The sequence below is a fragment of the Ostrinia nubilalis genome, chromosome 2 (assembly GCF_963855985.1).
Source record: "Ostrinia nubilalis chromosome 2, ilOstNubi1.1, whole genome shotgun sequence".
Classification (NCBI taxonomy): domain Eukaryota; kingdom Metazoa; phylum Arthropoda; class Insecta; order Lepidoptera; family Crambidae; genus Ostrinia; species Ostrinia nubilalis.
Genome location: NC_087089.1, coordinates 4,509,493 through 4,533,012, shown reverse-complemented (window position 1 = coordinate 4,533,012; position 23,520 = coordinate 4,509,493). Strand labels below are relative to the sequence as shown.

The following is a 23,520-nucleotide window of genomic DNA, read 5'->3' as shown; positions in this document are numbered from 1 at the left end:
GCTAAGGCGGACGTATTCTGTCAGAATACAGCACTTTTTTTTTTATTGGCCGACATTTTTGATTTTGAACAAAAAATGTATGAATCGTCGATGAATTTTAGATCTCAAATACTCGACGCACAGTGGTGCTACAGCTTTGGTGCCGTAGTAACAAATGCTAAGGCGGACGTATTCTGTCAGAAGACAGCACTTATTTTTATTGGCCGACACTTTTGATTTTGAACAAAAAATGTATGAATCGTCGATGAATTTTAGATCTCAAATACTCGACGCATAGTGGTGCTACAGCTTTGGTGCCATAGTAACAAATGCTAAGGCGGACGTATTCTGTCAGAATACAGCACTTTTTTTTTTATTGGCCGACACTTTTGATTTTGAACAAAAAATGTATGAATAGTCGATGACTTTTAGATCTCAAATACTCGACGCACAGTGGAGCTACGGCTTTGGTGCCATAGTAACAAATGCTAAGGCAGACGTATTCTGTCAGAATACAGCACTTTTTTTTGTTGGCCGGCACTTTTGATTTTGGACCAAAAATATATGAAACGTGGATGATGTCCTTTATTCAATTCGAAATATTTGTAAGTATGCACCCAAATACGGGGTAATATTAAGGGGTTAGAAATAAAATAAGGGAGTAATCATTCATACTATTTTAATAAAATTATTTTTGTTCCATCATGTTTATCCATTTTGAGTCGTTCTCGGTAAGCTTTTTGCCTTTTGGCATTGGTTTTTGGCGGCATTCCTAAAAAAACAAAAGAAGTAATCACATAAAAACGTAATCTAAATGATTTGATTATTTTTTGCTGGTGGCACTTCTGTAAAGCAGATAGTATCCAATCCTTTTGTTATTGACGCTCTATATTTTTTGAAATAAATTAAGCAGTGAATATTACTATGCTTAGTCAGGTAATAACAGTATACACTCAGCATTATGTTGTACTTTTTCGTAACGTAACGAAATTCGTAAAAAACGTAACGAAATATTAGACAAAATGAGATCAGAAACAAGTATTTTTTTGATAAAATTTGTTACAGCAAATATAAAAGCTTACTAAATGTTCGTACCACACGTATTACAAAAAATGGTTAAATGAAGACTTACCGTTCTATATAAAATCGCTGATTTTACTGCCTGTTACGAAAAAGTAATCCCACAAAACACACACGTTTTCACTAATTTTCGCGATAGATGTAATGGCGGAGACGTCAGGCCAACAGCCATTCAGAGTGCAGCTATTGTTGTCCGTGTAAAATAAATACGGAATTGTTCAGAAACCATGGGAAAGTAGAAATAAATCGTAACTAAAGAGTAAATAACGAAATAGTAGTGAGAGCGACTCATTTTGTTTTTTTGCTTTAAATTGCCAATTCATTATGACACCCCATAGAAAATCAATTTGATACAGAAACTGCGATTACTGTAGAACGATAATACAAAGAAATTTACAATAATTTAGTTACGTATCGCATTTTATGAAACAAAAACACATGAAAAAGCTAGGGTGGCAAACAGGTTTTTGTATGAAAGGTAAAAAAGGACTATTTTTAAAATATCTAAATATTTGGTAATAAGTAGGATTATAGCTATAATTCTTCGTTATCTTAAAGATTAATATTCATCCTTCAAAATTGTGTGTGTGTTTTTTTTGTGTGATGATTTATAAATATAAAACTTTTGAACTGTTTCAAAGCACACTTTTTTTTTTCAAAATGTACATTTTTTTTGAGAAATACTCATTATCAATACAGAAATCAGCCGGCTCCTAGTCTAAAATTCTTATAATCGAAATTAAATGATTTAAACTACAAATAAAAATGATTCAAACAGTACTAGTTTTTAGGTTCAAATTCGACTGCTCTAGTGGACGCACGGAACGGCAACGTCGCAGTCGACCCATATTATTTGAATTATTTGGCGGGAAAATAGTTTTTGGCTTTTAATTCTGAAACTAAGAGGCCTAGAGATTTGAAATTATGTCTCGTGTGTACTTTAATTATAACGAATTATTTGATCTTTAAAACGCAACTCTAACTTATACGGTTTTAATAATCCACCGTGTGTTACGTGTCACCAGCTTACACATACGTATCGGTTCGTAGTTCGAAAACGGTTCGAAATAAAGCTTTGAAAGAATTGAAGTCGGGTTTTTTTATTCGACTTTAATTTATGAGATATAAAACATTGATGTAGCTTAAATATTTACGAAGATACAGATGTGTAAGCTGGAGACACGGTACTCCAGCTCGCACATAGTTTTTTGATCGTGGTTTTAACAGTATTTGAGCTAAAGTCTTGAAAAGTGGAAAGCCTACTATTTGGATTCGACTGTAATTTTTGAGGTATAATACATTATCGTAGCATAAATATTTACGAAGATACAGATGTGTCAGCTGGAGACACGTGTCCTCAGCTTACACATAGAAAACAACTCATAGTTATGAAGTTCTAATGGCTCTAATTGAATGACTGAGAGGTTTGATGACTCTAATTAGGCTTTTATTGATGGTATACTTGGAATTGCTCTAGGGCCAATGAGGAAGTTGGAGACATTCAGGTGATTTATTGACACCGACTTTGAGATCTTTTCCTGGTAGCAACCAGTCCAAGAAGCAGTTACGAAATGTAATGAATGTAAACTTGAAAGTAATTTTAGATTTTTTGTAATGTAGGTACTTTTAGAACCTTGGTAGACGAGTAAAAACCGTTTCCACTTCGGAGACAGCCCCGGAACCGGAAATTTAATGTCCATAGACAATGTAACGTTTGATATAGACTCATTTTCTTGCTCTCTTCACTATAATTATTAATTGCTTAACTTATATCGAAATTGAGAATGAAGGCGTTGGGCTCAATTTAACTTTCAGATACAAAGTGATGCAAAAAAATAACCATATTACTTCATCAGAGTTCCTCTTTCATAGAAGATTTAATCAAACGTTTTTTTGCCTGAAAAGAAAGACGATACAGTACTTTGATATTATTTTATCTTGTCATTCAAGCTGTGTGATCCATGTCAGATGCTTATGGCGGCTCATAAACATTACTTCCCTTGTCTTTACTTCTTGAATCGCACAGTTACGTCTCTGAATACAAAATGTATACGACTGAATCCAATAGAAATTCACAAGAAGTGTGATTGTTATTAATGATGAAACTATTGCTATACTTCGAATTGATTAATAATATCATTTTATGTTCAAGTTTAGAGTACCTAATTATGTACTTCCAACTATTTTTAGCTTCAAATCGATTAATTAAAAATGCAATTTGACAAACAATTCGAAAATAATACAAATGCATTCGTTGTGGTTTTGATCTATGTTGGGACTCGCGAAATTCCTCTATTAGCGACAATATCTGATTAGTGCGATGCAACCGCGAAACAATGAAATTATAGACTAAGAGCTAGTGAACGCCAGACCTACGTCATTTTATAAAAGCTGAAAGTTTGTCAGCGTATGCTCCCAATATAGGATATAATGTTGGTGAATCATGAAGTTTGGGTCATCGTGGCTTTAGCAGCTATCCTAAAAAAACTGTCTGGAAAGGAGTTGGAACTGTCAAAACTGTCTGTCTGATGAGGAAACTACTTCTAATTATTGCCTAACTTTTACGGTGGATTTTTATGTAGGTATAATATTTGGGCAATGATTAGAAATTGTTTCCACATCAGCCAGACAGTTTTGACAGTTCCAACTCCTTGCCAGACAGTTTTTTTAGCATAGCTGCCAAAGCCACGATGACCCAAACTTCATGATTCACCAACATTCTATCCTATATTGGGAGCATACGCTGACAAAGTTTCAGCTTTAATAAAATGACGTAGGTCTGGCGTTTACCAGCTCTTAGTCTATTAGTATTGTTCCACTGACTATGGAATTTGTTAAATCACACCTAAGTCTTCGTACCGGTTTGCGCGCGCAGGACAGCCGAAGAAAAGGCGCGCGCGTCGCTCGCGTCTGTCAGTCGCACCGGGGTCGCCAGAGGGGTCGGACCGCTATCTAGTCATATTTTTTTTAATATACAATCAAAAGGTCACTATGAAAGTGTTCATCGTTCTGGCTGCGGCCGCTGCTCTTGCGAGTAAGTACAAAAAATATTTTTTATTAATTACCTAATTTCATTTCAGTCAGTTTTTCAGTTTCAGTGAATAAGAAAGTCTTTTTTGATAATTTAGTATTTTACATAATGCATAAAATAAGGTTAGAATAGAAGACATTTTAAAAATTAACGGTCTAGTACAAAAGACATCAACGCGTTAGTAACTTCTCTCGAATTACCCTCACTGATAAAACTATTACAATGTATGTGTAATTTTATTCATTTAGATAACAATCTTGAATCTAAAGTGTAATTTAAAAGTACTAACCATTTCATTTCATAATGTACTAACAATACATTAGACGTCACCGAAATCAAAAAGTAGGCTTTAGTGCTTACGTAAGTATACCATATTAGGTCGTGAATAACGGCCGTTATGTGTCAACTTCTTACAGTACATATCGTAATTGTGAAAGAATTATAAAACTTATTACTACCTATTCAGTTACTATCGAACCTAATTACCTAGATTTCGTACTAATAATATTAAATATTATTTATTGCAGCGGAGCTACCCTCGTGATAAGTAATGATTAATCAAGATTCTATTGGACTTAAACATATCGACCTAAAAGTGTTTTAATTAATTGCATATTACATACATTACATACATGTTTTTGCTCGTGTGGAAGTCATGGTTACGTAGTATTGCAGATTATTATAATAGTCATATACGAGTACTCGAAAGAAGAAAACTTACATTTGAGTACTCGTAGTAACATAAAGAGCAACTATAAAAGCAATATTTTTTCAACAATTACCTACTAATGACATGTAAAAAGGTTCGTAACCGTTAAGATTCAAAAAAGTATGACTACCCTCTAAATACTACTTTTATTTAATCAAAAGGTAGAGGGTAGGTTTGTTTTCTGAAAACCAAAAGCTGTATAATGTTGTTATATGAGCAATAACTATCTAATATTTCCGCATAAATTATATCCTAAATCTTAGCAGTATATGTATACTAGCTTTTGCCCGCGGCTTCACTCGGATGAAATTTAGTTTGTCACATATCGTCATAAACTATATGTGACAAAGCCTATATGTTATTCTGGGTTATAAACAATAACACTGTAAAGTTTCATCCAAACCCGTTCAGTAGATTTTGCGTGAAAGAGTAACAAACATCCAGACTTTTGCATTTATAATATTAGTAGGATTGACACGAGGTCATAGAATCTAACCATATCATTACACATGCAAGCCATACCTATCACTACTATTAACGCTCGCAGCGTCTGCGCAGTGACATACTAAGTGTGTATGCTTTTGCACAATAGATAGTGTTTATGTATAGATCATTTTTGTTCTTCTATGCCTTAGCCCAGTTTCAACCTGTGGGTCGCCTGAAAGCCTCAATAGCGGGGTCGCGAGAGGTCGTAAAAACTACCTCAGTAAAAAAATCAGTAAAGTTTTAAAGATAGATTTATCTGAAATCTAATTATGCAAATGCGTAATGTTGCATGGATTGAAGTATTCGGTCCCTATAACATCTTTGTAACATTATAAAATGCATGAAAAATAAGCGAACGGTTGGGGGTCGCAAAATATTTTTCGTAAGGAGGGTCGTGTCATGAAAAAGGTTGAAAAACACTGTCTAGCCTGTTGTATTGCATACATATTATAATCATATCGTGAAATCTTCAGATGAGATTATCAGTTTGAATAATGTTCATGAGAAGAGGATGATGTGCTATCGACCGATGGTAGAAGCACTGATTAGCCTAAAGCTACGTAATAAGTCTGATAGTTAAAACAATGAAAAACTTATAGTAAATAAAGCATACAATATTTGTAGTTATGCGCCCTATTATTTATTAGTAGTTGGTACAGAACATACCAATTAGTTGGTACGTAATATAACAATCGAGAATAATTAAGGAACGTATAATGCTTCTTAACTCAATGCTGGATATTAATCCTTGATTTTTATGTAAACTTAAGTCATATTACATCAGCCAACTTTCAGACCTACTTATTTCAAGAAATTACAAAAAAGGTTTCCGGAAGTTGTAGTAAACTTGATAAAGTATTTACAAGTAAGGTGATAAAAATGTAAGAATGTTACAAGTGTAAAATGTCATTGTCAATACACCATAAAGAAGTGCTAATTAGCTCAATTAGTGATAGTAATTGCTATTAGAATTATTATTTTATTGATATTTTCCAAAAGTTTTGGAAAATATCAATAAAAACAAAATATCACTTTTGATATTTTGTTAGATTTTTTCTAACTGCGGAAAAATAGTTTAAAAAGAGAAATTATTGTAACAAAATCAGAAAGTTTCTCTTGTTCATAAAAAACTATAACAATAGCAAAACAAAACCCAAACAGCTTTGGTTCATTCACACAGTGACCGCGTTCTGGCGATTTCAATACGGCGACATTGACATTCGCTGGTTTTTGCAATTTCCTCTTACAATTGTAATTTCCCTGAAAATACAATCACATAAAATTTCTAAGAATCGATTGCGGCCGTTCTGTTGACACAGTGATATTAAATTTTACGCAAAAACTTTGTGATTTTGCAAGGATTACGTGTTCTGAGACCATGTTTAAAACATAGAGAGAGCAATGCACTTTAGCACTTAGCTGTTGGATGCTGTGTTGAAATTTAAGGAACTTTAACAGCATTCCTAAAACGCGTGATTGAACTTCTCAAACGCTTCTTTACGTTCATTATTTAATAGCAATTAAATCAATTTGAGTGCAAAAGAAAACAGTGCGCGTAAGAAGTTAACAAAATAAGAAAAAATAAATAAGAAACGGACCAGTTTCACAAACTTTCACCGAATTGCGTCAATATCAATGAACCGAATAATATGTAATTATAATTTATCGTTTTGTATGTTAATTTACGACATCAAAATCAAAATACGATTAATTGAGAGTTATATAAAACTACTTAATTAAATTTCGTTAAGTAATTAAGTAAAACAATAAAATTTGAGTTATTTAGGGCGTAATGTTAGGCGAGTTTTCACCACCTTCATTCATATTTCTTTTATATTTCACTTCAAAAATATGCATATTTTTCCGGTTACTAATTAAGGCGATTAGAGTCCTCAATCCGCGTCAAATGGGCATTTTGTAAAGCCTACTCCTCTTTTACTGCTGGACAGAAATAGTTGAAAAAAATATATGTTATACAACAGTTCAAGGACTACATTTGTGACGTTTGAATTTTCGCTACGTCTCTTTGTTTTGGATTAAAAAAATAAATACGGGACATCGATTTTTTACTTAAATTCCCTACTCCTCCAAAACGGCTATGTTAATTTAAAAGATTGTTGCACGAATAGATTAGGAATTCTTTAATCTTTAAATGACACGTTGCGTTTTTCAATCAAACATTACTTTCATTCATAAATTTAACTTTTGATAAATTCCGAACGTTTTGCTGTTGAGGGGGCCTTCGCGGGGTGCGGGCGGCAGTCGGCCGCTGGCCTTCAGACGGGGAGGTTGTGTCACTCGCTGCAAACTGACATTAGCGATCAAAATGAATTTTTTCTTTGGCTGAGTTGCACCACCTGACGTGACCTAACTTTGACCGTAGCTTTGGCGATAACCGGTGTTTTTTTGTATGGAGTATGACAGATTTTTGACTTTTGTCAAATTTAAAATAAGATGGTGCAACCTAGTCTTTGTTTGACAATAGTTTTTATGTCAGAGTTGTTCATTGAGCACGTTCAGTCAGACGATACGATTGAATTAAGGCATGCTCGGACGCTATTATCTACCTAAATAGAATCTATAAGTGTAAAAAAATCGACTCCAAAAAAAAGGCACTAGATAAGTAAAAGTTGAAAATATATTCCGTTATTTATTTACTAGGCCTTTGCAATCAGTACCTATCCAAATTAGGAGCGAGTCAGTATCAGCAACTTAATCGATTTACGTGAAGAAAACAATTTTTATTTTTCATACTTAGGCTCGGCGCAAATGGGCCATTTAGAATTAGATTTTCAATATGTTTCTTCGCGAAAATACCACAGTTAAAAAAAATAAGATAAAGTGGTATTGATAAATTGTTCTATAGAGCTGATGTGGATACTGATTACAAAATAAATGCCTGTATATCATGATTGATATTTTCGGAGTTGGTGACAGCCTACCTTTTGGTGATTCGTTTTGGAGTTGGTTTTAATTTTTGGTGAAAATTAATTTATTTCATGCCTTTAGTAGACTATAGGTACTCAATAGACCTTGTTGTTGCCACTGAAGGTGCATAGGTACACAGTACATTGATACCATATTTTTCATGTTAAGTGCAAATAAACTTCCCTAAATTACCTAACCATGAAACGTACCTATAGGCTATAATAATTAAAAAGTTTCGTCGATAAAAACTGAAATCCTCTTATAAGATGATGAATTTTGGGAGCATGTCATGAAACTGAAATTATAAGCATACAAAAACTTGTTTTAAAAAAAAGGTTTTTTCTTTTAATTTATTTTTTTATTTATGATGCGGAATTTGCTGCGGCGTAGTAGGTAGCAAAGATTTTTCGTTATGTAGCTCATAATAATTTCGAAGAATAGGGATGTTTCCTGGGTAAAGTAAGAGTTTGAATTAGTCTGTCGGTCAACTTACCAAAAAAATACTTTAAATGTATTTTTCACTTTTTTAGACTTATGAAAATTTAAAGAGATAGGCGTGCTTAAAATTGTTGCGATTTGTGACGTCACGCGGAATTTCATCGCATCATAACTTTGTAATTACTTGTTTGTTGACAAATAAAAATATCTAGTGTCCAATATTTTTTGATAGTGTAATTGACGGACTAAAAATGTTTTTTTAAAGAAACTAGCCTATTCCTACGGCCACATTCCAGCTCCATCATCAGACCCTGTTTGCCTTTGAGAGTTGTAGGTACTCGTGATTTTTAAAGTAGCTTACTTACATAATATTACTTACTTATATTTATATAAATAAATAAATACAAATCAAACGAGCCTAAACTCGATGAAATCGTTTAATCCCGGAGTTGCTATGGGGCCGTTGCAAGATTCCACCCGAAGTTACCTACATATTACATGTTCAAATTTCGAGAACGGCTGAACCGACAAAAATATTAGATTTAAAAAAAAAATAAAAAAAATATCCCGTACAAAATGTACATGGATTGTGTTATTTTTATTAAATACCTTTACGCCTGAGTTAAATGACACCGACATCAAGGTTCATCAATTCAAGTTTAAAATAATAGGCAGTAATGTCATGAAAAAAGAGCTTCTATTCTGTATCTACCTATGCCCGTGTAATTTTGATCGGTGTCAAATCGGAGTTTTCGTGCGGGGTGCGCGGGTGTTTCGCTCGGCGTGAAGGTCAAACGCCCAAGGTCATTGAGGACTCTAATCGCCTTAAATGATAAATCATACAAAGCCTTAATATCATACTTATTCTAATCTAATGTTTCTTGTGGCATAATATTGCAATTGCAGCCGTATAAAAATGACTAAGTAGACATTAACGTTTTTATTAAATTGTTATGTTGGATCAAATTAGAGGTTCTGGAATTGCTTAAGTTGGCAAACTGATTTCTTGTAATGCGTAATAATGATTTAATAGGTAAAGAATTGCAAGTGTTTATTCTTTTATTTTGAAGCCAATTAGTTATTATTATCAGGTCTATCAAAATTATTAATTTGGTATTCTTAGGTAACTTTAAACGGTTAAGATTTGTTATGCCAATGTATGTAGTAGTTTTGAAAAAGGGTAAAAATATTTCAAAACTTTTCCTCAAAAATAAAATAACATTTTAACCCTGAAATGGAAGCAATGTCCATATTATGTAGTTACCGGTTTTAAACCCCGGCTGATAAGTACATAAAGGGCGTCGGTCAGTAGGTAAATAATCGGTAACTCGTTTGCGGAAAATACCTACCATATATCTTAACATTATCTGTGGGTTATTTTCGTAACCTGTCGCTACCTGAATGTGAGGTAGACGATTTAAATACCTGACTTTGGAGACTATAAATACTTAATGTCTTCATAAATCTTGCTACTTTACTTTGTCGCATCGTACTTTTTTGTTTAGAGATAAGTGTAAGTTGATATTCTTTCGTCTTCTTGATTGTTTAAAAGAATTTTTAGTAATCTCTTTCTTGATTTACTCTGACTCTTTACTTTTTCATTTGATAATTTAACAGTAAATAGAATTCTACAGCTCTTCAACTTAAATTTGGTCAATTGAATGATAAACCTCTCCATACTTAGTCAAATAATTTTTCACTTTTTTAAACCATATTTGTGCCCCTCGTCTTTGCCTGTGTCCTTAAACTATCAAAGCGGTTATACGGACTAACAACAGAGATTTTAAGTAGTAAATCTTGAGATGATCTAGCGCATCTTTGTTCCACTTCATTAATTTGGGATGTCGACCGATGCACGATGCACCGTGTCGCAAGCTGCACCTCACTTTCACTGCCTTGCGCAAACGTTGCGATACCGCCCCCGCGATAACCGCGGGCGCATATTGATCCCACGTTGGGAATTGCTGGCATAACTGTCTGGATTAATCATGCGTAGTCTGTCAATCATAGTAGCATCAAATTTTAATCCAATACTCCCAAGATGACATACCTTTTCAAAATGTAACGGAGTTTTAGAACCATTTTACAAATTAGTTACATTCTAGTATGTCTAATTAAAACAACAAATGCTCTTAAAAAGACTGTTATTATGAAAAAGCGCCTGCATTCTTAATCTAAATTAAGTTTTAAAAATGTTACAGTACCTAAAATATGTTTCTGTAGTCTCACGTGATCCAACTTAAAATTCAAAAGGTTGTATTCTTCATTTCATATTACTTCTTTTCAAGGGTGTCTGCTGCAAATAAAAATAAAACAAGGTTCTCGATGATTTACATAAAAAATAGTTGTGAAGAGAAATAACAATAAGTTATTTCTAACCCATATTCTTGAACCGGAAATTTTAGAATTGAAAAGTCACTCGGCCTTGACAGTTCAACTCGATTAGAATTGCAAAAATACTATAGTTACAAGGAATTACCAACGGATTACCTCTATAGTTACAAGGAATGTTAGTTGAGTCTATATAATGATTATTAAAAGAGTTTGCTATTTCTAAGGGATTATCTATTATTTTGTCATTTATCTTCAAGTAGTCTATATCATGTTTGTTATTAGTATTGTCTTTGTTATTTATTACATTCCAAGTTGCTTTGCATTTATTTCTAGCTGTATTTACGTAATTTTCATTTGTAATTTTTTGGGAATATTGTATACATTTTTTAAGAATTTTAGAGTACTGTCGGTATTTCTTTTTTTTATTAGGTGCATATTTTTTATAATAGGATAAACGTAGTTTTCTTTTAGTTTGACATGATGTTCTTAAGCCCTTGGTTAGCCAGTTAGATTTTTTATGTGCTGTATTAAACATTTTAATTCTATATTGAGGAAAGCATAAATCATACAAGAGGATCAATTCATTATGAACTAGCGTGAAGTCTATATCTACATCCCTGAATTCAACTAGGTTTCGCCACGGGTAGCTCGTCAAAACATATTTAAATTTGTTCAGGTTGTCAATACTGTAATCACGTCTCATTTCAAACCAAGATTCAAGCTGTGGTTTACGTAGTTCAACTGGTACAGTCAATAATTGGGCTGTATTATGGTCTGATAAGTATATGGATTTGGTATATCCGCATGCTTCCCTGATATTGCTTGCGAAATGATCTATACAAGTCTCCCTTCGAGTAGGAGTTTTTATATGCAAATCCAGATTGTAGCTAATAAGTGTTTCAATTAATTCGTCCGATAAACTATTTTTCTTTAGGGTGTCAATATTCCAGTCCCCTGTAATAATTATATGTTTTTTAAATGATTTTAATTTGTCAAGAAGATGATTAAGTTTATTAAAAAATATTTTCAAGTTTGCTGTTGGTGTGCGGTAAATACACACGAGGATTATTTTATATTCTACTAGTTCTAAACCACAACATTCAAAAGTCAGTTCAGATGCCAATTCATTCAGAAAAGGAAGGGCTTTTGTTGTAAGTGTTCTACTGTGCAAGATACAGGAACCTCCGCGTTTTTGCGTTGACCTACAAAACGAAGCGCCCAACCTGTAACCTTTGAGATTTATGTTTGACTCACAATGTCTTTTGACAAACGTTTCAGTTAGACATATCAGGTCCGGGATTTCGTAATTTTCCGACATTTCAGTTAGAGTTATTTCTATAAGTTCTTTCTTACTAAGAAAACCAGCTATGTTTTGGTGCATGATTAAGATCGAGTCATTTTTTATAAAAAAGGAAGTGTGTCGGATCTTAGGTCTGTTTCATGGTATGGACATGCCTCTGATATTGATGGATTTGGTGAATATGGTGATTGTAGGTGATCCACTACATCCCCATGATTTCGCAAGTCAGTCAAGAATGGTTCATGATTGCGATAGGATACATGTATAATGTCTCGGAATATACCAAAACATAAGTCCAAGAAATATTTAGAGCCAAGATGAGATCTGTTATAATTAGGTCTCACAAAAGTACAATAGGTGAAGCCCTTACATATAAGTTCTATTTCCCTATTAAGATAATTACTTAAATTCGCTTTATAAGGCAGGCCACACATAACAACATTTGTGTGTCGTGTTAAACTTAACCATTTTAAAAGTGTGATTTTTAAATTAAGTGGGTTATTGTCGTTTAAGCCTCCCATAACTACAACAAAGTCATGCAATGTAAGACTACACAGTTCGGTTTTGCAGGTATTTAGAACTTCTTCTAGGCACGCGCCATCCTTCCAGAAGCATGTCACTATATAGTTTGTATTCAGAAGTCGTTGTAATGCTCGCTGTACGCCTCGTCCTTGCTGGTCAGCTATTACCACAACTTTTATTTTCCTTGGAATAGCTGTCACTGTCTCAGTCTCTTCCTTAAGCTCGAATGGTCTCCCCTGATCTTTTCTTTTATCTGCACTATTTGTGTTGTGTTCACTTAAATCATGATCCTGTAGGCTACGATGCGATTTATGGTTTTTTGCTTTATCTTTCTTTCCGTATTTTTTATTATTTTTGTTTTTGTTATTTAAAGGAGTTGAGCATATAGTTATTAAGTCTTTGATTTTTTGGTCCTGTTCTTTGATTTTTGTAGCCATAGTCTTGTTTTCCAACATCAGATTATTCATTTCATTCTCTGTAGCTTCAAGTTTCAACTTTAGTTCGCTTATTTGATTTTTCATGATTACCAATTCTTCGTGATTCTGAAGTGTTGATAAGTCCGGCAAGCTTTTCATTGCCAGCCCACTAGACTCCGACCCGGACGAAGAAGAATCTGCACTTTCAATATTTGGTAGCGATGTTTCAAGGTAGTTCCTTTTTCTTCTTTGTGTAATAAAAACAGAATAATCAGACCCTTGGTTTTCAGCGCATGTGGGTGAAGTCAAGGTAGGTGTCGGGCTCGTGGATGGCAACAAGTGAGGCATAGAGCTCCCGGATGTTAAGCCCGTAATACGCGGTGATGTGGGAGCACATGACAGGGCCACAAGTGGAGACTCACGTAGTTCTGTAGGTGATGAAACTTCTCGAACATGACAGATGTCCATAACTGATGTTTCTTCTCGGGAGGCCATTTCCTCCAGGTAAGTAGTTGGCAGCCCAGGTGAAGGCTGTCGGCAAGGAGACAAAGATGGCCGTCTCAGTGGTTTGTTGAGAGTCGACTCTTGCTCAATGTTTGCTGATTTTTTGTTTGCAGTTATTTTGTCTGCACCAGATTTCAGAATCAGACCTTTATTGTACAACTTAGCGGCCGTTCCCGACTTCTGGTCAGGCTTCTTGTTTGCAATAGAAGTCCTTGTTGTTTTATGTGGATGAGGCTTGTCAATTGGTGTGCTGGTTGTAGGTTTGTTTTTTTGTTTACACTTTTCACATGTCCATAGTAATTTACGTGAATGGTCCATAAGGTAAAACAGCTTCTCCGACACGTTTGCACACTCAATATCAAATGTTTGTTTGCATAATGTACAGTTCAGGAAACGTCGGTTTTCGATTTTTCGTCGACATTTGGTACATATACTGCATTTCGGAGACATTTTTCTTCTATATAAATGTCCACTTAATAGCACAAACAGCAATTAGAGTACAGTTTGACTTGCACAAAAATGACACTTGAACGAAGCACGGTGACCGTCCAGTCTGTGTAAACGCAGCACGGGCTAGCCGCTCGCTTGAATCGGCGGCGGTGACGGCCGTGACGGTGACTCATCGGCAGCGCGCTTGTTGTTATTGCGCCGACGAGCGATCGGTAGCCGTTTTTAAAATAATTCAAACTTAATTCTTCTATTACTCCGAAACGACATTGAATATCGAAAAACGGTTTTTTTCAGACAATGGGGAACTTAATTGGCTGTGTATTACTCGGAAATTAAACGATATATGATCACTTTTTACTACCACTTTGAACTAAAATCGACGGAGAATTGAAATATACGTGCTCTTCGAACAACTACCGCACGACGACTATGGCCCTGGATTGAAATTCCAGGCAGAATAAACTACTCTCTGTCTATAGGGCATAACATGAAGACCTTAATAAATAAATAAGGTTCTAAGGTAATGGGACAAAACGCTGTAAAGAGCTAACATGTTTCCATTAGGTAACCATCGACGCATCTTCAACATCTTTAAACACGCACGAAGCCGGCTTCGTGAGGAATCGTGTAACACTCGTCTATCGGAGGAACATGCAAATGCATGTCAACGGTACATTATATTGACGCTCACTCTTACACAACGCGTGCTTATGCAAGAAAAAAACAGGCCCGCCCTGCTCTCAGCCGAACGACTAACAAGCCCATTTAATAAATCGACTTTCACTGTATCTAAACGGTCCATTATTTTCGAAGAACTAGTCCGTCACGTGACTGACAGAGTTCAAAATAAAGAGCAAGATCTAAGACCGTTTGCGTGAAGATCTCGTTAACAAGAGAGGATAAAGCCATGTGAATACATGGCTCATGATATTTGTCCCTAGTGAATACTAGGGACAAATATACCATGATACGTTTTGCTATTACATGACATGATAACCTTTGTAACATACAAAGGGTTATCTTTGTAGTTCAAGTCCCTAATTCTTTTGTTTTATATGACGCTATTGCAACGGTGGTTGATTGGCGTTTGTTTAGTTATCAAGAAATAATATCACGCTTAGCAAAAACTCGTTTAATAGGTACATTTAGCGTGATCGTAGATTACAAAAACATGTGTGGTATTTGAATTTCGTAAATAGCGTTTAGGTTTAGCGTCAAAAATGCGCGTTTCGAATGCACGTGAAAATCGCAAATCTAGAACAGTGTGTCAAAGCTGTTGGACGGGTTGCAGTGTTGCGTATTCCGCAATTAATATTGATCTATTACTACTACAAATACTTAATTGGGTTGTTTGATATCGAATTAACATTCTACAAATATTATTGCAGCTAAAAAAAACTCCACACGTGCAGTTATTTCAGTCGGATTGTATTTTGGTAGTTCCATTAAGATTCCACACAATAAATTCAGTTTGTTTTAACTCGTGGAACTCTAAGGCTGGGTTGCACCATCTTATTTTGACTTTGAAAAACGTCAAAAATCTGTCACTCCATACAAAAAACATCGGTTATCGTTATAGCTACGGTCAAAGTTAGGTGGTGCAATTCAGCCTAAGCGGTCGCATGAGACCACGGTAACAAATGATTTCTATTGTGTATCGATTCGCTGATACTTTAAGATTAGATTTATAGGTTGAGCAACTTAAATTAACATACCAATTTATCTTTTTCCCCAGGCGCCCAATTCAAGTGCCCCGCCAAGGATGGCCAGTACGAAGACGACAGGCAATGTGACAAGTTCTACGAGTGCGTGGATGGAGTGGCCACAGAGAAGCTGTGTCCAGATGGCTTGGTGTTCGACCAGCTGATTAGGAAGATCAACAAATGCGACCAGCCCTTCAATGTAGACTGCGGTGACAGAACCGAACTCCGTAAGTAACAATGCCTTAAACCGCATGTAGATTGCAGGTCAAATCCTCTTTTTCATCGTCATCATTTGAACTACAGAACATCCACTGCTGAACATGGCTTCCCCCAATGACTTCCATATGTGTAAATAAATTCAGCCGGGCAAAGTGGAAATCCTCTATTTACTTATGCTTTAGACAGAGTCATCTTCTTGTAGTAGAGACTAAATGATGATGAATGCTTTAGATGTCAGATACTTTGCTGAGATGGTATAATCGAATAATGCGACCCACTTCTAATCCAATCAAAACCAATTTTTGCATACCTATTTATACCTAAACGCTAACCGAGAAAAATACATTTTGGGTGAGATATTTTTCACTGAAGATCTGCAAGATAAAGACTTTTAACCTACGATTTCCCAAAGATGTTCCAAATGGCTCTGAGATCATTAAATTATTAGTAAAATTATATTTATTTACACTATATCGCAGATCTATACGCTCGTAATCTAATAACTGTGACAATTGCCAGAAGTGTGCTTTCATTTCAATGACACTTAAATTAACAACTAATTAGGCAGTTCTCATTATTTTAACATTCATTTCAAATTAGTAAAGTCTGGTTCTCATGCACTTTCCATGACCTAAGTGCTTTGTTATAAATAACTGTTTAACAATGACTTAGTTACGTCTTCACCCGGCTTCGAATTAAAGTATAGAATTTTGATTGCCTTATGTTTTATAACGTCTACACACCTGGGTTGCACCATCTTACTTTGACTGTAACAAATGTCAAAAATCTGTCATCCATACAAAAATCACCGGTTATCGTTATAGTTACGATAAGTTTAGTGGTGCAACTCAGCCTTATTGTAGCTCTGCTTAATTTGTAGCTCTAATTAGTATAACTGTTTGAGGACTTAACTAAATGTTATATGTTATAAGTCAATCAGAACTCGACACCGCAGGTCGAGTGTTTCCTAGTGAACGTGTAGTCCACCTTTGACCACGTAGGTCATACGCGACTGGCTTTCTAGGTCACCTACTCCAGGACCCATACTTGTGTGTCAATCATTACGTTTGTCACAGTGTTACATTCACTTCTGTGTCACTTAACGTGTTTTACTGGCCGTGTAAATGATATGATTGGCGTGATTGTGAATGTTCCGCATTCGATTAAATGCAACACGATTTATAGATCTTTACGTGTAAGGAATTTTGAAAACTTTAGCTAAGAAACTAGCTGTACTTTGCAGAGACAATACACATGATTTTAGAGGCAAATTACAGAACGAAGCTCAAGCTCAAAATTCTATTAAATGTCATGCACAAATTGAAGACTTTGGATTGGTTGAATTTCAATCTCTGCCTCTTAGGACAGACTATAAAATTGAATCAAGTTTTTTCTAGGATATCATTTTCTGAACGTTTGTAAGTTAACCACTCGACAACGTCCTTTCAATTTTGACTGTAAATCAACGAACTATCAAAGTCAAAGTCAAAGTCAAAATTTCTTTATTTGTTTGGACTAATAAATAGTTCTTACAAATCGTCATTTTGCTCTTAAGGAGCCTCTACATGTCTCATAATCTTTTTACCCTACCAGCGCTTCGAGACCAACATTTGGCAAGTGCTGAGAAGAAGCGCCGCAACAAACTCAGTCACCACTGTCTGCCGGTTAATATAAATAAATAGAAATAGTAGTAGTAGGTACATTCGATTCAGGAGCAGTTCACTGAATTTACCATGCATTCTTGTATGGTGTATCTTATAAGAATGGGTATACATGTATGTATGTATGTCATATATCGAAGCATACTCAAAAAGACATAAAACACGTTCCAACTCCGTTTACATAAGCCTTGTTATTCTTGATTATTGGTCACCGCCGGTTTCTGGATATGCGCACACGCACACGCGCGCGGAATGCAACGCTCCCCGCCGTGACTTGACTGTTGAAAAGGGTACAATTCGGTGCCATTTACAAGCTTATACATTATGTATGTAGACGTATAAAAGAACAATGTAACGTGTTTCTAACTTCTATCATTAAATACTGTACCAGAACTTATGTCATAAAAACATGCACTTTAATAGATCGAGCAGCTTCTCTACATTTTAGGCTCGGTCAGTTTCTCTTACACACTTATACATTACTACTAATGCGAAACTTTCAGAATTCCAAAGAAATCGAATCAAAAAAAAATCCAACAGTTATAATTCAAGGCAACTCAACGGTGACCGGAAAAGTCTATATTTAACGATTTCTCTAAAGTTACTTTCAGAAACTGTTGAATGGTGGGAGACTGTAGCGAATTGCCTTCCTGCTCCTCCACTGACAATTGCTGTTTCCTAGAATAAACGGCCTAGGCCTCTCAAGGCTTTTCGAATGCATTTTTCTTAAGAAAAATAACAATATCAATTAATTATCACGCGTTAACATTAAATTTAACGTCATGTGAATAAAATTATATCACGTTGTAACATTTTATGTGAATCCTTAAAAAGGAAAAGTCGTTCTTTCATACCAGGTTCACCTTGAACTCGGGTGGCATTCGTATACATAATGTGCGATTTATTCTGAGAATCCTTACGAACTGGTTGAGATAGCGACTGTAGAGGTTACACGTGATTTCAGAATGCGGTTGACATAAAGAATAAATTGGTTGCTAACTTGAGTAAGTTTAAATTAGGATGCGGTAGGTATAATTATAATTTGGCTTAACATGTTTGCACAAAAACTTATAAATTATCGGGTTAACGTTTGGAATAATATTATGTAGACGATGTGCTCATTTACCTTCAATGAACGAGGACCTTCGTAAAAATGTGACGGTTTAAATTGGTCGGAACGCTCCTCAGTGTTATGACTCCCTTTCATGCTCTTTCTAGCTTAGTAGCTCTCGTAGTATTAGTAGTCAGATGTTTTAAAAGTGAATTTTCTTTCACAGAGCCCCCTAAGCCCAACGGCAACTGCCCCCGCCGCAACGGTTTCTTCGCCCACCCCGACCCATCGGTGTGCAACATCTTCTTCAACTGCATCGAGGGTGACTTCACCGAAGTCAAGTGCACCGCCGGACTGCACTTCGACGAGTACTCAGGCACCTGCGTGTGGCCCGAGTCCGCTGGCAGACAAGGATGCAACAACCAGGAGAGTGAGTACACAATATTCAATTGTTTCGAATTCAAAATCAATTTCACGTTTTATTAAGATCATAGAAACTCATTCAATTGTTTCTTCTACAAGCTCTGCTAATTTAAAAATCATACGATTGTATTAAGGAAGAGACTACCAATGTCAATGAAAACGGAACTAGGTCAAGGTATTGAAGGCATATTACAAATCGTTAAAATTTCTCGCAGTTTTCAAGGTTCATTTACACAGGTCTTTCCTTTTCTGATTAAATGATACCTTCTGTGATGTTATAACATCGTCAAAAAGAAATGTAGATGAATATGACATTTATTATTACACCTATGAGATATACAATTTTACTGTTATTGAAATCACAAAGTTACAAAAATGGTGGTCATGCAAGCTAAGGAAGCAAAGGGACGTATATAAATGCTCAGAAAGGGACCTAATACAGAATTTGAACTTGAATTATTTCTACTAAATTGTGAAGATTTAATTAAATAAAACTGGCATTGTATTCCTTACCTAAAAGACATGGGAATAGAAAGATAACAATAACAGAAATAAACTAAATCGTCGTGACAATTTTCTTATCTCTGCAAAGCAGAGTATTTTTCTCGATCTTAACACTGTATTTGTCTTTCCAGAGAAGACCAAGGATGGTTTCGAGTGCCCCAAAGAGCAGCAGGTCGACTCCCAGGGTCTGCCCGTGGCCCACCCCAAATTCCCCCACCCGTCTGACTGCCAGCGTTTCTACGTGTGCCTGAACGGCGTGGAGCCCCGTGACCTCGGCTGCCAAGCCGGTGAAGTGTACAACGAGGAGACCCAGCGGTGCGACGCCCCTGAGAATGTCCGCGGATGGTCAGTATAAGTATCTGTGCTATTAAGAGTCTATTAGTTTACCACTTTCGTTATATCACCTCCACCCATAGACATCCTATGGGTGATGGTGATATCTGGCCATCAGAGGCCAATAATTTCCTCTTCCTAAATTAAAAAGATAGATACGAAAAGGTACTCATAAAATTAAGTACGTGCAGGTAACCGCAATTAACCATAATAAATCAAAACGATAGTTTTAATTAATTTTGGACATAAAAACTTCGTCTTTGATTTAGCCTTCTTGACTTGGTCAGTGTCTTTCAGTAACAACATACAGAATTGGTTTTTCCCTAAGTATCAATATTCAGACAAATGTCATGACGGTGTGTCTAACCTTGACATAATTTTATCGCTATCGTCTCTCCCAAGCTAATTTAGAGATATTTTACCTTGCACCATAATACATTTTTTCATGTTCTTCGTCTTAAACGAGATATTTTCTGTTTGAATTTGTAATAATAATATTTTTTTGTTACAGCGAGGACTGGTACAAGGACTCCGAGGAAGCGGCGCCAGCACCCAAAGCGAGGTCTTAGACTCTCTAGTGATACTGCTAATATAGTGTAATATAAGACTTGATAAGTTAATACAATAAGTTAAATAACATTTCGTCTCTTTTATTGATCCCCCATTTGTGTGATAAAGATATGTTATAAACAGATAAATGAACAATGATTAAAAGGTATAGAAAGTTAAGTGAATAAGTCATAGGATATAAGGTCGTTGTCTAGCTTATCATATTATATATATATATATATATATATATATACAACGTGTCCCAAAATTCAAGGATAAGCCGACGCCACAGGATGGACATAGTCATGACTACTTTAGGAAAAATAAGGAAAAAAATCTATCTCAATTATTTTTTAACTTTCACAATAAATTATGAAATTCGACGAAAATTGACACCCCTTATGATATTTTACATTACCACGACAACAATTTTTCAAATATTCCTGTTTTTCTGTTTATATCGGCAACTTAAGTAGTGCTGCTGTTCACTCCAACTCTTAAAACCCCCAGAATCCTTGCAGTTTTTACACAAAAGTTAATAAAAATATGTTATTTCCTTAAAATTTACAACGATTTTTACTTTCACTTCACTTTGACTCATCGTTTTGTAAAAAAAAAGTATGAACACTACTGCGGCAAGTTTTTTTTAAAGTTGACGCAACTATCCAAGATTCCAAAATGGTATAATACCCTAAGAAACCTAGTCGCAAAAAAGATATGCGTACCATTTTTACAAGCACTTCGCTTGTTACTTAGTATGGGATAAATCTTGCAACTGAATTTAAAACCAGTTCTCCTTAACCAATAGAGCTAAAATTTGGTATACTTGTGTAAGTACGATGACAATGCAATATTATGGTACCATTGAGCTGGATGGAGCCTGGAGGTGGCCATAGGAACTCTTAACGAAACGGCGGAATTGCATCTAGTTTGGGTTCGTTGGACTTGTCTTTTCGAGCACTTTAGTGCTAGATGATGTCCAGGGTCCTGATGATGAAGTCAAGAGGTGGCAGAAGCTGGCCATAGGAACTCCTAAACGAAACGTCGGAAGCTTATCGAGTTTGGGTTCGTCGGATTTGTCTTCCCGAGCACTTGGGCCATGAGATTGAGAAACAACTAAAAAGTTTAAAATAAAATTGTAATAAAAAAAAACTTTTTTAAAAGCAAGCTTGACTTCGTTTGAAAATTATAACTGACTTCATCATCAGGATCCTGGACATCATCTAGCACTAAAGTGCTCGAAAAGACAAGTCCAACGAACCCAAACTAGATGCAATTCCGCCGTTTCGTTTAGAAGTTCCTATGGCCACCTCCAGTCAGCTCAATGGTACCATAATATTGAATTTTCATCGTACTTACATAAGTATACCAAATTTCAGCTCAATCGGTTGAGGAGAACTGGTTTTAAATTCAGTTGCAAGATTTAACCCATACTAACTAACAAGCGAAGTGCTTGTAAAAATGGTACGCATATCTTTTTTGCGACTAGGTTTCTTAGAGTATTATACCATTTTGGAATCTTGGATAGTTTCGTCAACTTTATAAAAAACTTGCCGCAGTAGTGTTCATACTTTTTTTTTACAAAACGATGAGTCAAAGTGGAGTGAAAGTAAAAATCGTTCAAAATTTTAAGGAAATAACATATTTTGATTAACTTTTGTGTAAAAACTGCAAGGATTCTGGAGGTTTTGAGAGTTGGGGTGGACAGCAGCACTACTTAAGTTGCCGATACAAACAAAAAAACAGAAATATTTGAAAAATGGTGGTCGTGGTAATGTAAAATATCATAAGGGGTGTCAATTTTCGAAGAATTTCGTAATTTATTGTGTAACTTAAAAAATAATTGAGATATATTTTTTTCCTTATTTTTCCTAAAGTAGTCATGACTACGTCCAACCTGCGGCGCCGGCTTATCCTTGAATTTTGGGACACGTTGTATATAAAAGAAAGTCGTGTTAGTTACACCACTTATAACTCAAGAACGGCTGAACCGATTTAGCTGAAAATTGTCAGGGAGGTAGTTTAGAGCCAGGAGAAGGACATAGGATACTTTTTATCCCGTTCGAAATTAAAAAAAAAAAGTCTGCTTATTTATTGCCATTAAGGCAGAACAAAGTTCGCCGGGTCAGCTAGTACTGAATAAAATGAAATCATACGATTTGCAATAGCCCTTAATGAAATATAAAAACCATTAATTTGGTGTACCCTTGAATTTGACTAGATTAGTATGTGGCATGTCTGAATTATATTACATACTGCATTTCATATTATGGCACACTATTCCTGCTGAATTAGTAACTTTTATTTTTATAAAAATAAAACTCAAGTACAAATTAAAATTAGTTGAAACAGTTTCGTGAATTGTGAAGTCCAAAACACGTACAAATGAGTGTAATTATTAAACAAACCTCACTAAACTTCTAGTAATTACTAAAAGTTTCGTATCTGATAAAGAATAGACCGTATGATTACTAGTCAATCTTAATTTTAATGAATTAAACGAACCAAAACAGTTGAGGTAGTGGAGTTTCTGAATCAAACGTATAGTGCTACTAGCTTTTGTCCGCGGCTTCACCCGCGTGAAATTTAGTTTATCGCATATCGTCAAAAATTCTGGGTCATGAAAAATAATACTGTAAAGTTTCATCAAAATCCATCAGTAGTTTTTGCGTGAAAGTGTAACATACATTCAGACATCCATACAAACCTTTCGCATTTATAAAATTAGTAGGATAGGCACATACATTTTTATTCAAAACTCCCTTTAATACATAATGCACGGCGTGCACTTTTTCATGTAAAATGCATGTAATATTACGTAATGAAGTTGTATGCGTCAACGCAAAATCGATAACGCGGCACGCCAACGCCTACGCACCGCCACGAAAGCTAAGTAGTTT

The 23,520-nt window shown here is 35.3% G+C and overlaps 1 protein-coding gene across 1 annotated transcript; it reads left to right on the top strand.

Moving 5' to 3' along the window:
* The first annotated feature begins 3,954 nt into the window (after nt 1-3,954).
* LOC135080343 (protein obstructor-E-like) lies at nt 3,955-20,710 on the top strand. Its single transcript, XM_063974998.1, has 5 exons — nt 3,955-4,093; nt 15,913-16,107; nt 19,038-19,241; nt 19,870-20,083; nt 20,583-20,710. Exons 1-5 carry the CDS (start codon nt 4,051-4,053, stop codon nt 20,638-20,640), a joined length of 714 nt encoding a protein of 237 aa, XP_063831068.1. The 5' UTR covers nt 3,955-4,050; the 3' UTR covers nt 20,641-20,710.
* Nucleotides 20,711-23,520: the final 2,810 nt, after the last annotated feature.

Excerpts from the sequence above, each read along its gene's own strand:
- LOC135080343 (XM_063974998.1), top strand. The coding sequence starts at position 4,051 with ATGAAAGTGTTCATCGTTCTGGCTGCGGCCGCTGCTCTTGCGA. Across the intron at positions 16,108-19,037 it reads CGGTGACAGAACCGAACTCC|AGCCCCCTAAGCCCAACGGC; the intron begins GTAAGTAACAAT and ends TTTCTTTCACAG. Across the intron at positions 20,084-20,582 it reads CCTGAGAATGTCCGCGGATG|CGAGGACTGGTACAAGGACT; the intron begins GTCAGTATAAGT and ends TTTTTGTTACAG.